At 35.5% G+C, this 14,021-nt stretch overlaps 2 protein-coding genes across 2 annotated transcripts; one reads left to right on the top strand and one right to left on the bottom strand.

Moving 5' to 3' along the window:
- Positions 1 to 763: 763 nt before the first annotated feature.
- Positions 764 to 2,194, bottom strand: LOC133843554 (GATA zinc finger domain-containing protein 10-like). The gene is made up of 2 exons (XM_062277158.1): positions 1,815 to 2,194; positions 764 to 1,760 (listed from the first exon to the last, which is right to left on the bottom strand). The coding sequence occupies exon 2, from the start codon at positions 1,751 to 1,753 to the stop codon at positions 1,439 to 1,441; it is 315 nt and encodes a 104-aa protein (XP_062133142.1). The 5' UTR covers positions 1,754 to 1,760; positions 1,815 to 2,194; the 3' UTR covers positions 764 to 1,438.
- A 330-nt stretch (positions 2,195 to 2,524) lies between these two features.
- On the top strand, positions 2,525 to 3,022 carry LOC133842808 (myotrophin-like). Its single transcript, XM_062276060.1, has one exon. The coding sequence runs from the start codon at positions 2,569 to 2,571 to the stop codon at positions 2,932 to 2,934; it is 366 nt and encodes a 121-aa protein (XP_062132044.1). The 5' UTR covers positions 2,525 to 2,568; the 3' UTR covers positions 2,935 to 3,022.
- The last annotated feature ends 10,999 nt before the right edge of the window (positions 3,023 to 14,021 follow it).

Consider the following 14,021-nt stretch of genomic DNA (forward strand, 5'->3'; position numbering starts at 1 on the left):
TAAAAATGATATGAGAAAGAACTGAATAAATTAGAAACATCGAAGCTACTAAAGAATGTAAACGTTTATTAAATTTAAGTTATCAAACAAAACAAATAAGAAAAAAATTAATGAAAAATGTTTACAAAAATATATTTTAGAATGCTCAATACAAGTGTCAACTTTCAGTTTAATAAATTTCTAAATTTTTCCGATAGATTTGTTATCATAATAAATTTAATGGAAATGAAATTGTTCAGACAAAATGATTAAAACTTTAGGTTCTCTAATGAAACATATTTTTATGAATATAATGCCAACAATAACTTTTATGTAAATAGCTTAACTTTACTAAATAGAATATTCATTAAAATATATCTGTTTGGCAATACGGAATTACTATAAATAAAACATAAATTTTACCTTGACCATTTCACATTCTTTTTACAATCGGTCACTTCTCATAATTGCCAAAATTATTCATGGCTTAAACGACCTCTGAAAAATTTGGGTAGCCTTCAACCACTTTACCTCTGACAGCTATCAAAAGTTGGGATCTGCCTGACTTTGCAAAACTGCACTGACATCTGTCAAAAGCCTTGTCCAACAATATTAGCCATAAACAGAAACTTTTCACTAACAAAAACAGAAACAAAACAAAAGTGCTTGGCATTTGGATAGTTTTGGACAAAGTTTATTAACATTTTCCAGAATTTTATTTCACATTGAATTGCCCCCCAAACTTATGATGAAGTACGAGTAGAAGGCAGACTACGTCGATAGTAAACACTTGATATGGATGTGTTTCTTATTGATTTAGTTGCAGTCGCTTCAAGATTTCGAGTGAATTTAACAAATGCGTTCCAGAGCTGCAACAATTAAATCAAACCAAAGTCGGCGGGAGGAATAAAGGGCATCAGTCAATGGAGTGTGCACTTTTAGAGATTGAAATCAGCGCTGCAAAAACGATTCTTAAATCAATTTCTCAATCAATGTCATGGGAGCGAGCAAAGGCAGGCAGCTACTAAGGGAAAGAGATGAGGCCACTCTTTGGAGTTGAGGTTGAGTTGAAATGGTAGAATTCCTGGAACTACGCTTAAACTGGAAATCGTGGGGTACTCTCGGTCCAAAAAAGTAAAAGGTTCAAATTGTGTCCAAAATGTCAAAAGCAGACTCTCAATATGATCGCCTGGGTCTCTCTGAGGAGCTCAGTCGCGGTCGCAGTCGCTGTCCACAACAGAAGCCCTGGAAATTTGATCGCATGCAGATAAAGCTCAAAGCCCTGACTGGGCCCTGCCAACCTGACTGTCTGTCTGTCTGTTTGTCCGTCTGTCCGTCCGAGTGTCTGTCGACGCAAACCATGCAACTGTTTTGTCTTTTTGGCGTGCGATAACCAAAGTCAATGACTGGAGCTGCCACAACCTCAACCTCAGCCGCAGCCTCGTCTTCAGCCTCAGCTTTAGCCTCCACATGAAAAGTGAACTTGAGCGCAACTCTCGATGCATTGTTTTGGGCTCTGCTCACGGGAGCCAACGATGCGATGTGGCCATTGCCAATGCCATTGCATTTGCAGCTGCTGTTGTTGTTGCTGTTGATGCTGCTGCTGCTGCTGGTGCATAGTCTCATCCTGATCCTCATCAGCATCATCATCGCTGCATACAATCGTCGATAATCTCACGCTTGGCATCACCAATATCGCCACAGACAACGGCAACAGCAGCAACTGAGGCTGTTGCAGTTGCAACCACGGCAGCAGCAAGAGCAGTAGTTGCATCTTTAGTCTGCAGACGATTCGCTTTAGTTTAGTTTAGTTTGTGGCCAGTTCGTTAAATTACATGAATGTATAACCATTTTAATTTTTGTTCTTGCTCCTTGTTTGGTGCTCTGTTCCTTCGATTTGGATATCACTTCGTCTCTCTCTCCTTCTCGACTTGTCTGACTGTCGACGATGCCTTTTGAATGATGACCTTACAAATCACGTTTTGCAATGTGTACGCTTTGCCCTGATCATCAAGATGCTCGGGTGTTGATAGCCCCGCCAGCTCCATGACTCAGGGCAGAGTTGGCTGTGAGAAAAACTCGATCGCACAAAGCTCCATGGGAGTTTCGTAATAACTAAGAGTATCAATATAAATAAATGACAAATGCAATGAATTCAATATACCAATAATTTGATTTGTAAGTGAAAATAAGAATCTGATAGTACAAAATTATGAATTTTACAAATTGAAACAAAAATAATAAATGAAATAAATTAGATTACAAGATTTATTATAAGTCAGATTCAAAACGTCAATATTGAAACAAAACCAGAAAGATTTGCTAGACTGAGACTGAGAGCTAGAAAAAAGTTCAAGGCAGAAAAGCAAAAAAATGAAATCAACCTTGTATTAGTATGTTAACTATGAACCTTAATGTAAAAATAAATTGGAGGAAAAACATTTAAATTCTTCATGAAAATTCGATAAAACATAAATAAAAATATTTTTAAGTTAAATTCAGAAAAAAATCGAAAAAATACTTGATAAACTTAGTTGGCCAGTTAATTAATGTTTTGGATAGAATTTTACTTTTGCAAACTCTAGAAATATGTCTGAGAGCGATGAAAGTTTGATTTGGAAAATAAAAAATGGCGAATTGGATGATATACAATGCGCCTATCAAAATTCAAATCGAGATGTTAACAAATGGGTCGGAGGACGAACTCCTTTACATTACGCAGCCGATTTTGGGCAATTGAAAATGATCAAGTTCCTGGTTGATATTGGAGCCAATGTCAATAGCGAGGACAAGTATAATATTACACCTCTGCTGGCTGCCATCTGGGAAGGGCATACAGACTGCGTTGAGTTCCTTCTGGAAAAAGGAGCGAACAGTCAGGGTATCACGCCCAATGGCCAGAGATATGTGGATGCAGCTGAGAAGGATGAAATTAAAAAATTACTAAAAATGTAGGCCTACAAATAATAAGCAGAGAAAGTATAAGGTTTCTTTTTGCTGTTAAAATCAGTTAAATAAAAATGTATTATTAAAATAAAAATCAAATATTTGAAGTTGTTATATTTCAATAGATAATATTGATTCAATAAAATTCGATGAGTTCAAATATATATTCAAATATTTTTACGTAACTCAATATATATATATATTATATCAATCCCTTTCGTACGCTTATCAAAAACATATTAATTTTAATGTAATCTAAATTTGTATGCTTTCCATGGGAATCACCTCCCTCTGGATGATGTCTCCTTCCCTTGAATACACCCCACACCCACTTTCAATACAGCAAGTAGCTGGTAGCTGGAAGCTCTCACGCTTCTTTTTCGTTGGCTGCAAATCATTTTGATTATCCAGGCAAATGGACAGAGTGACATACAGAGCCATTGACTGCATTCGCAGACTGTCAGTTAATTTCAATTTCGAACACGATACGCCCCAAAAAGGATAACTCGTGTGACAAAAAACAATTAAATGGCAACGTGACGCGAGCGAGAAGAGAAGAGAAGAGAGGTGGGATATATTCAGGTACCGAAAAGCAGAGCTAATGTAATTCACACATATTCCGAACAACTCTCCCGAACTCAAACACAAGCCAAATCCTATGCTACCTATGCTAGTAGCATAAAGAGAAAGCATAAAATGGAAATGAAAAATCACGCTAGAGGCGAGCTGAGGATGAGGGTGCGATTGAGGGGGATCGGGGAGTGTGCTGTGTGGGTATGATGATAGAGAATGTCAGACGCGAGCAGCGAGCGGCGAGGCATGCACAATTGGGCGTTGTAATTGAATTAGTCACACCCACAGATTGCATACATGAATGACTTGCCGAAGACAAAAAGAGAGCAGCGACTAAAACACATAAAAAAGAAAATAATAATGGAAGGAAAATAAAGGAAAATAGCGAATTATTTATTAAACTAGGTTACCAGGCAACGGACATCAGGAGAACCGGATGGGGAAGAAGAGACGACAAACATTGCATATGCATGCTGTGTGGATGGGTGGATGGGCGGTGGGTGAAATAGCTAGCTGACAGTCGGCTGGTGGTGTCAGTTTGTTGACTGTCCTCTGCCTCCTCTGACAGTCGCATTGGGAGAATGGGAATTTCGAATTATTGCATATTAAATAAATTCAAATTTACATTTGGTTGAATTGCAACAGATGTGACAGAGAATTCGCACTTAAGCATTTATTTTTTTAAATTTTATTTAAGTCAGTTCAAATTTATGCTTTAAATTTAAGCCAACAAACAACTTTTAAATAATTCAATGGTAAAAACTTACTTTCAACTAAATTTTGATTTATTTTGAAGCAAAAAAAAAACAGATGACTAATGTACAAAATTATTAATGATGATAATAATGGAATTGTGTAACTCAAAGAAATCACAGCAGTAGAAGGCAAAATAAAATATATAAATATAGTAATTATATTTATACATATAAATCATCTTCATTTAATAATTTATTTAGCATGAAAAATACTGATTGAAAAATAAAGGAATTGTGTGCTGTAGATCACTGTTACTTAAAATTGAAATTGAAATTGGTTGATTGATTATTTTCAATTCGATCATTTCATTCTTATTTAAATTAAAATTTCATTATTATATTTCCAATTTTTCAGTTCAAACAGTTCAAAAGCACAAGTGAAAAGGATTTGATATATTCTTATGTTAAGTATAACCAAATTATATAGTATAATAAAAAAATACTTTTCATAGTGTTGTATAATGGTATTTTTATAAGTGTTCGACAACAATTTTTAAACTCGTGACTAGCTGTTTTATATATTCCACATACACTGACGAGCAAAACTGTAACACGAGTTCGTTGTTGCAACTTCAAAGGTCTGTAACTTTTTTTCTAATGCACGCATTTTAAAAATCTTAGTCTTGTTTTATTGGTTATATCATTTACTATTATTAAGCAAAATTTAAAGCCATTTGTTATCAGTTAAAGAAAATGACACGCCAAACTGTAAAAAAAGTCAAATGTTACAGTTTTGCACTCACAATGGCAAAGCTTTGGTTTTTAACTCTAAAGCTAAGTTAACCGTTAATGTTTATTTGTTTACATTTTACTCGCTGAGTTTTGATATTTTAAAGCCTAATGGTAATTGAATTTGTAATGGCTAGTGAAAAAAATAAGATCATTCTTGATTTACTAGAAGCTGGTGAACCTGTTCGAAAAGTGGCTAAAAAATTCGGTGTTAGCCATATGACTGTGCAGCGACTAAAAAAATACAGTCTAGGAAACTTTCCAATAAATTCAGGAGGCCGACCCAGAGTTTTGAGTGAACGTGACACACGCCACGTCGCTAACTTGGTAACAGGCAATCCTGATATCACATTAATAAAAGCGGCGTCAATGCTTAATTTGAGTGCCAGTGCTTGGACAGTTAGCCGTAGCCTCAACAAATTGGGTCTAAAAGCTAAAGAAATGAAAAAAAAAACATTTCTTACAAAAAACCACATAATGCTGCCTCAGAACTTTGCCGCAACATACACAAATTGGACATTAGCGGATTGGGATACTGTAAGTCATTGCTACCAGTGTCTAAAAAAGCAAAAAATTTCAAAATATTTTTGTTTCCAAGGTTATATGGTCGGATGAAACCAAAATTAATCGGTTCGAGTCAGATGGACGCTCCTGGTATTGGACTAGAGATCCTACGATCCAGTCACTAAGGAATGAGCGACAAACCGTCAAGCACGGTGGGGGTTCCATCATGGTTTGGGGGTGCATTCACTCAAATGGAGTTGGTATCTTGGTGGTAATCGATGGAATTATGCGAAAGGAGCAATATATAGCAATATTGCAAGAAAATCTTCCGAAAGTTATTGGGAATATGGGTCTTTCTGTCGAAAAATGCGTTTTTCAGCAAAACAACGACCCGAAGCACACGTCCATATTAGTTAAAAATTGGATTTCAAAACAGAAATTTCAATTTATGAAGTGGCCACCACAATCTCCCGATATGAATCCGATTGAAAACTTGTGGAGTCACGTAAAATCGCAGCTGGCGAAATATGCAGTTCCTCCAAGTGGAATGAAGGAGTTGTGGGAACGGACACAGGTTGTATGGTATGCTATTCCCCCGGAAATGGTACAACGGTATACCCAAAGTATGCCCGATCGCATAGAAGAGTTGGAAAAGTCCAAGGGGATGTTGACTCATTATTAAAAAATCATTAATAAAAATATTTGTTAAAAAAATAACCAGAGTGCAAAACTGTAACATTTGACTTTTTTTACATTTTGGCGTGTCATTTTCTTTAACTGATAACAAATGGCTTTAAATTTTGCTTAATAATAGTAAATGATATAACCAATAAAACAAGACTAAGATTTTTAAAATGCGTGCATTAGAAAAAAAGTTACAGACCTTTGAAGTTGCAACAACGAACTCGTGTTACAGTTTTGCTCGTCAGTGTAAATGCATAGTTATAACATACCCAACTATCACTTATTACATTGTCGCTTTCCTTGACACTTTCTTACTTTGTTGAGTGAACCTAACAGCCTGAAGCCATCCTAACCAAGCTCGCTCCTCTTTCGGGTACTCTTCAGTTGTCCAATCCATTGTGTGGTGTATGTCTCGAGTGGCTTAAGCTCTCCACTAAGCCGCTTCTCGAGTATTTGCTCACGTGTGTGCAAACACAGCGAGGCCAATTTGCATAATAATCGTGACGTCGAGCGACGAGTGCAGCGCGTTAGAGAGAAGTCACTTGACCTTGTGTCGCGGACCAGCAGAGAGTAAATTCTCTCTTTCGGTGTGTGTGTAACTGTGTAAGCAAGTGAGTGTGTGAGTAGCGTTAAAAGAGGTCAGCCCGTTTTTCGACTACACTTTCTCGAGCACTTTTTTTAGCGGCGCCTAAAAGTATGCTTTGAAATTTGAGTTGGCGCCGCTTGTAATTAAACATGTAACCCAAAGGCAGAGGCAACGAGTCGGCTCACTACAGCAGCGGCCACTACATTAAGGTTATTTATCGTCGAGTGCCTAGCAATGTTGTTTGTGCTCATCGTAGTTGTTGTTGCTGTTGCTGTTGCTTTGGGCGTCTATTTTAAATGATAAAATGCATGTTGACCTCAACAGCAGCAACAGCAGCAAGGCAACGGCAGCAACAGAGCGTGTGGCAAGTGAGAGAAGCACTCAACGTGCCGCACTGTAATAAAATCCAAAAATGTGTTGCCACAAAAATGTTATTTCCTAAATAAACACACACACTAACGTTGACTAACTCTGTAGTTTTTGAGTGCCAGGTAAAACTCTACGCGCCTCATGTTTGCCAAAGAGAAGAAAAGAGAAAGAAAGAGTGTAACAGGGGCAGAGGCAAGTGGGAGTTGCATGAGCATGAGCTGGCAGCAGAGATAGCCACGTCCTTGCCACGGCTCACTCATCTAGCTTGGAGTCACTCATGCGGTTTTTACTGGTAATTAAATTAAATTTATTTAAGCTGAGTTAGCTTACGCTGCCTCGCAGTCTGCCGCCCCCTCACCTATAAAGAGAGCGAGTTCAGGGCTCAGTTTTGCCAGCTGTGCTGTGCTGTGCTGTGCTGTGCGTCTGTCTTGGCTTGGGTTACGTTGGTTTTCGGCAACAATGTTGCGGTGCGGCAACCACAGGACTTTTCAATGGGCTTCAGGTTGCTCCAGGTGCTGCTCCAACGCCCCAATGAAAATAACACCCCACATTTTCCACATCTGCTCTCTCCCTCTCTGCTCCCACACTCTGCTGTAGCTTGAACAACATTTTGTATTGCATTTAAAGTGACACTTTTGTTGCTTTAAATTGTGTAATCGGAGCTGATAAAAGCTTTTGCCATTAAGTGCGCCCGGACGAAGCAACTCAATGCCATTCCCAATCCCAGTCCCCACAGTCAATGCCAATGCCCGGGGGTCCAAGAAGAACCTCTGCAAAAATTACCAAAATTCTTTGTTTTATGATATATGTAAGCACAATGCTTGAGGCTACAACTCTACTACTTTCTCCCTCACTCTCGCTCTCAGCCTGAGTTTGACTAGATAGAGGATAAAATAAAGAGGTTTCTCAGCTTGCTGTCACTGCGAGTTTTCATGCGTTTAGATAACATGCAGTGTAAGGCACTGAAGATTTTATGAATAATATCTAATCGCATAATGAGTATAATAATTAAAATACATTCATAGTAATGCCGAGGAATAGTTCGTGTTGTTGAGAGAGTTTAAAAGAGATCAAATAAAATCATTACATATTATCGAATATGCTGCATCTATCACATTTTGCTAAAGGCTCCCATTGAAATATAATTTTAATATAGATTTTTTCAAATTTTTCAAAATTCTCAGTGAAATATGTTTTTTTTTGGCAATTGCGTAAAAATTACCAAAATTATTTTGAATTTAACTTGTTAGATGTGAGGGATCTGCAATGTTTATCTAATTTCTTTATTGTTAAAGTAAGAATAGTTTTATTCATTTCCTAAAATAATTATTTTGCAACAACTAAATTTCATTTGCTAAATTTTGCGATAAATAATGTATATTAAAAAAGTGAATAATTATAATTAACATAATTAAATTTACATATTGTAGAATTGTAGAATTAGTCATTTATATATTGTATTTTCTTTGAATTATAAAAGGCTAGACTTGAAATTTAATACTCTTTGCAATAATATTTGCATATCCGTTATGATTTTGCAAGTACTGAGTTTTCATAAATCATTTAAAAGTTAGCTTAATTTTAAGCACCAAAATAAGTTTCTTCTAGACCTAAGTTTTTCGAAACCAATTAAGACATAATAATAACCACTTTTTTTATTAATTGCAATGAAACAACCCAAAGATGTTGTGTAATTTTGTCCCATTAACTGAATAGCTTCAGTCTCACTTTCCTACACAATAATCGTTGATCTCGTCAGCTTTATTGAAGATAAGAGCTTAATAATTTCGCAAATATCACCTCAATTTTCTCAACGCCCCAGAAATCGGGTCAGATAAAAGGTCAAAAAGTCGATTGTCAATCGAAGAAATTGAGTAGGAAATCGAGAAGAAGTTGTTGTTGTTGTCGGCTGCTGCAGATGTAGTTGCGGTTATTATTTGTAGGCTATGCGCTTTTATTGCACAATTTTCGCTTATGCCATTTTTGGCCACAGCTATTTGGCTGCCAACTTTATTTATAGGTCATTTGCAACGAGGAAAAGCCGAAAGGAAAAACAAGCCAAGAGACTAATACAAGCGCGCACAAGTAACTATGCAACCACCATTGTGCACAAATATACGTATATTATTTTTTCTTTTTCTTCTTTACGTTACTTTACTTTATTTTATTTTGTTTTGTTTATTTTCATTTTTCACAATTTTCTAACAGCGGCGGCAAAAACCTATTTTGTATTTGTTCAATTGCTGCAAATGCTTTCAAAGTATTTACAAACGTTTTCAATTTTGTCCGCAATACAAGAGACACGAATTGCAATAATAACAACAACGATGCCAACAACAAACTAGCGAAAGAAAATGCTATCTTATGCATACCGACTATGCAATACTCTGTCGGCCCTTTGCACAACGGACTTCTTCTGGAATTAAAAAATTCCAAATATAGTATAGTTTAATAATATATTTTCAACAAAAATCTATAAAGCTAGTCACTATAATTGGAATCCTGTAAATTATTTTCACAAGAAAATTTTTCAAAGTTTTCATAACTAAATTACATATTTATAATAATAATATTTGAAAATATGTATATTATTATTAAAATTATAAAAAAAAATAATATTAGTAATAACTATCTTAAACAATCTATTAGATATTTTAAAATGTACTTTTTTTAAAAAATGGCACGTTTTTATTATTATTATTATGTTTGTTTTAAATTTGTCGAAATATGGTATGAATAAGAAGTTTCACTTTGATAATGAAGTAGTGACAAAATGTTAAATTATATGTAACCGATTATTATTTAGAGAGTTGCATTATATTACTACGATGTTTAAGTTTGGCTAATTTTTTTTTTTTTTTTTATAGGGGAAGTCTGCATTAACAAAATTTGTCTTTAAAAATACATTATTTATTTTCGATTTAACTGAGATCTTACTAAATTATTCAAAAATCTATAAAGTAAATTTATTTTATAGTAGCTTTAATCAGGATGTCTTTAATAAATGATGAAATTAAATTTGTCTACATAAAATATATCCAAAGTTCTTTCAATTCTGTTGCATACATGTTGACTCGACTGGAGGATCCACTTTGCCCATATGAGTATTGGATAAAAAAAAGCTGCCAAAAGCATTTCAATTTCAATTTCTATGCTGAAGCTGCGCTGCCAACTGAAATCGTGCCGTTAATCGCTTTAAATATGCGACAGGTTGCTGCCAGTTTTCTACCCAGGGCAAAACACAACAAGAGATTGCTCTGGCAACAATGTTGTTGCTGTTGCTTTTGTTGTTTTTGTTGTTGTTGTTGTTATTGTTGCTAGTGTTTGTTACTGGTGTTGCCTGGCAGCCTTCTGTTCAGCGGTTGGTTCGCATGTCCGTCCCTCCGTCCGTCCTTCTGTCCGTTTGTGTGTGGCTTCCAGCCGTGCTGGGATAGCCTTTGAGCGAAGGATTTCATAATCTGCTGCATTTGTCTCACTGATTATGCAATTTGGTCGTTTTTATTTCTTCTTCTGCCTTAGCACTAGCTAAAGCTTTTGTTGTTGTCTCTAACTTTTTGTTGTCTTTGTTGCCTTTGCTTTCAGTCCATACAATTCAGGAAGTCATTTACTGAACCTATTTAAGCCTTTCTACAAATAAACGTTTATTTAAATTAGGCACCCCGAAAAATAAATACAAAGACAAATCAAATGCAAAGGTAAAGCCAAAATAAACGGTAGCATTTTCCGACTCGATTTTCACTTTCAGTTCAGTTTAGTTCAACTGGCTTGTTGTTATTATTGTTGTTTTTAGGTGTGGTCAGCATTTGATTTGTTGCTCTATCGTAGTTATTTTATGCAGATTTGTGCATAGAGGTCCTTGCCTGAGATTTAGTTTTCTGATTCTATGCACTCACATAAACGTTGAATGCTAAAGTGCCATGTTGGAGTTGAGAAGTTTTCAACTTGTGCATTCTATATACTATTTATAACGAGAGTTGGACTACCTTTGTGCCTAATTGTTATGATTAAAAAGCAAATAATTATGAAAGTTCTTCATCTTTTTGCTATCAAGGCAATCGTTCATCCAAAAAATGAACAATGTAATTTTGAACGATGGTTAATATTTTAATACTTATGAAATCCCATTTAACTTTCTAAATAGTCATTCGAATTTATTTTTTTTAGATATTCCAAGATTACCTAAAAAAATATCAACAAGCTCAAATTTAATAGATACACCAAAGGAAGCAAACTGAATGTTGACAAAACAGAAAAGTAGAAAGAAGTAAGTAGTAAGCTAATAGAAGGTGTGAGGTTTCCGCTACCTATTTTGAATAAACGCACAACAGTACAGTAAATTGTTAAAATATACCAAATCAATATACCGACATATACTCAAAATATACCGAAGGCTTTTTTAGTATCTCGATATGAATAAAAGTATAATAATGCAGTATTTTATTAAAACATACCGAATTAATATACAGAAAAATGCTAAAAAAAAAGTACTGAAGGCAACCAAATTCAATCCTGTACCAAAAATGGTACAAACTTTATTTATTTATACGTAAGTCACAAGACTTGCCTAGAAAAAATTATATCTCCATTTCATATAGTCTCTGTTCATGCGGGCAGACTGGCATGGCTATATAGTATCGGCTTTTGACGGTGATCAAGAATATATAATACCCATCTACCCTATGGGTACCGGGTATTAAAACAATACTAGCATAAATTACGCCAACAGCACATAAAAAGCATAAACAGAATAATGCATTTAAATCATATCAAATTTGAATCAATGATGAACTGAACTAAACTGTGTTAGGTCGTGTTTTATTTTCTCTCACAAATTATCAACATATGCATGCTCTTGTCAGATTTTGACATTATATATTTTTTTTTGCAAATATTCTGAACTGCTCTGATAACTTCTTTTTCTGTCTCTCTCTCGTAAAAATCAATTCGTGAACAAAAATGCCAACATTTTAATTAAATTTTCAAGCAATTTCAAGCAAAGTTGCCACAGTTGACAGGGGGTGTGGCGCAGCGGGTGGCAGGGATAGGGAATAATACTAGATTGGTCGGAGGTAACACCAGGGGTAAGTATGGAGTGGGGAAGGACTGTTACGTGTAGGTGACTGCACTTTTTGTTGACTGCACACGACGAAAAGTGTGCAGAAAGTTTTCGCACAGCGACAGCTTGGGGAGCATGGAATGCGTCCCCCCCACCCTTTACCATCTTCTTCTCCTATCCTCTACTATGCCTTCCCTTTGGATCGTGGTCCTACTCGAGCCATTAATTAACTAGAAATGCCATTTTCCACAATTATACGTTCCCGACTATATAGAAATGTAAAAACTAATTACATTGCAATTTGCCAACGTAATAGTCCGGGCCGAAGCTCTGTCTCTCTATGTGGGCGCAATCGAGGGGGCAGCTGATGCGACAGGGGTAGGGGAGGGAAGGGTGTGTGGAAGAGGCTTGCAGAAAACTGCATGCAAAGCAATTTATGTGCTGGTCGGCTGGGGGAGCACATCGGAGGGCTGGCGCTCTAACAAGCTTCCGCGCGACTTCCTTGGAAATACAAAATCAATGCAGAAAAGAACGAAGGACACATCCTGTGAACTTAAAGTTTGCCCACGCCCCACGTTCGACCAGTTGTTGGACTACAGGACTACAGTCTGTGTGTGTTTTGAAGGCGTAAGGCGGGGCATAATATCATAATTTGCATGCAAAGCTAGTCGATGCGGCTTCGACCGTTGCACAGTGGGACAAAGATGGACCTTGAATTCTTGTAAGAAATTTGTGATTCATTTGAAGCTCCTTAAAACGCTACATTCTTAAAGAAGTCACTTTTAAGTATGCATCAACATTATTATCAAGTAAATGATAATTTATTTGAACAACTTTCAGCTAACGACAAGAAGCATAATTAAATTTAAAATCATATAAAAATGAAAACCTTAAAATGAATAGATAGGAACATTGAATTAAATAATAATAAAAAGAAAGAAATATAACAAATATGAATAAAAATTTAAATTTACGAAAGCAACAATTGTAATTTTATGTTTAAATATTTCCTTTTTTACTAAATTCTTGATATTTATTTTTAAATTTTTATTTATTTTTTACCTTAGTAAGTATAGTGAAATAATTTTATGGCTATGAACAAATTTATTCATATTAACTCAAAAATATTACTAGTTTTTAATGTTTTAATATCATTTTAATTTAACTGCATATAGTATTATTTTCATCTAGTATTATTTTGTTATACCTAACTGCTGATTTGCGACACTGTGCAATGGTACGATTTACCGTTGCAGGCATCTGAAATGGCTGATTGACTAGGCCGATCGATAGGCGACATAATTTGCGCTTTGCCATGTTCTCCTTACTGGTCGATTAATCTTGGTTTAATTTTGCAATGGGGCAATTGTATTATTTTGAAAGGGACAGACTTAGTTCATGTATGGCTCGCATTCTCGTATATATTCCATCTATGACAATGCTGCTATTGTTATTCCTCTTGCTATTGCTGTTGCTGCAGACAACGCATGTTTTGATTGATGTGGGATTTGTGGCACTTGCCACAACGCAAATGACACACGTTCTTGACTCTTGCATAATAGGAGCACTCTCAACGTGATTCGAACTGTAGTTAAGCAGAGAATTTCCTGGAATTGCAATTGTACTCGAAAGTCAATACTTTCTGCATATGATTGTTATTATTGCAATGCAGTGCTGTTGAAATAACATTAAATTAAAAACTATTATAAAGTCTTACTTATAATTTTCTAGATAATGATATGAATTAATGTATATTTTTAATACAGACAGAAAATAAATCCTTAGTTGTTAAGTTGTTTTTAAAATCTTTATTTTAAATGTATTTAATTTAATCAGAACT

Source organism: Drosophila sulfurigaster, chromosome 3, assembly GCF_023558435.1.
Source record: "Drosophila sulfurigaster albostrigata strain 15112-1811.04 chromosome 3, ASM2355843v2, whole genome shotgun sequence".
In the NCBI taxonomy this organism is placed as follows: domain Eukaryota; kingdom Metazoa; phylum Arthropoda; class Insecta; order Diptera; family Drosophilidae; genus Drosophila; species Drosophila sulfurigaster.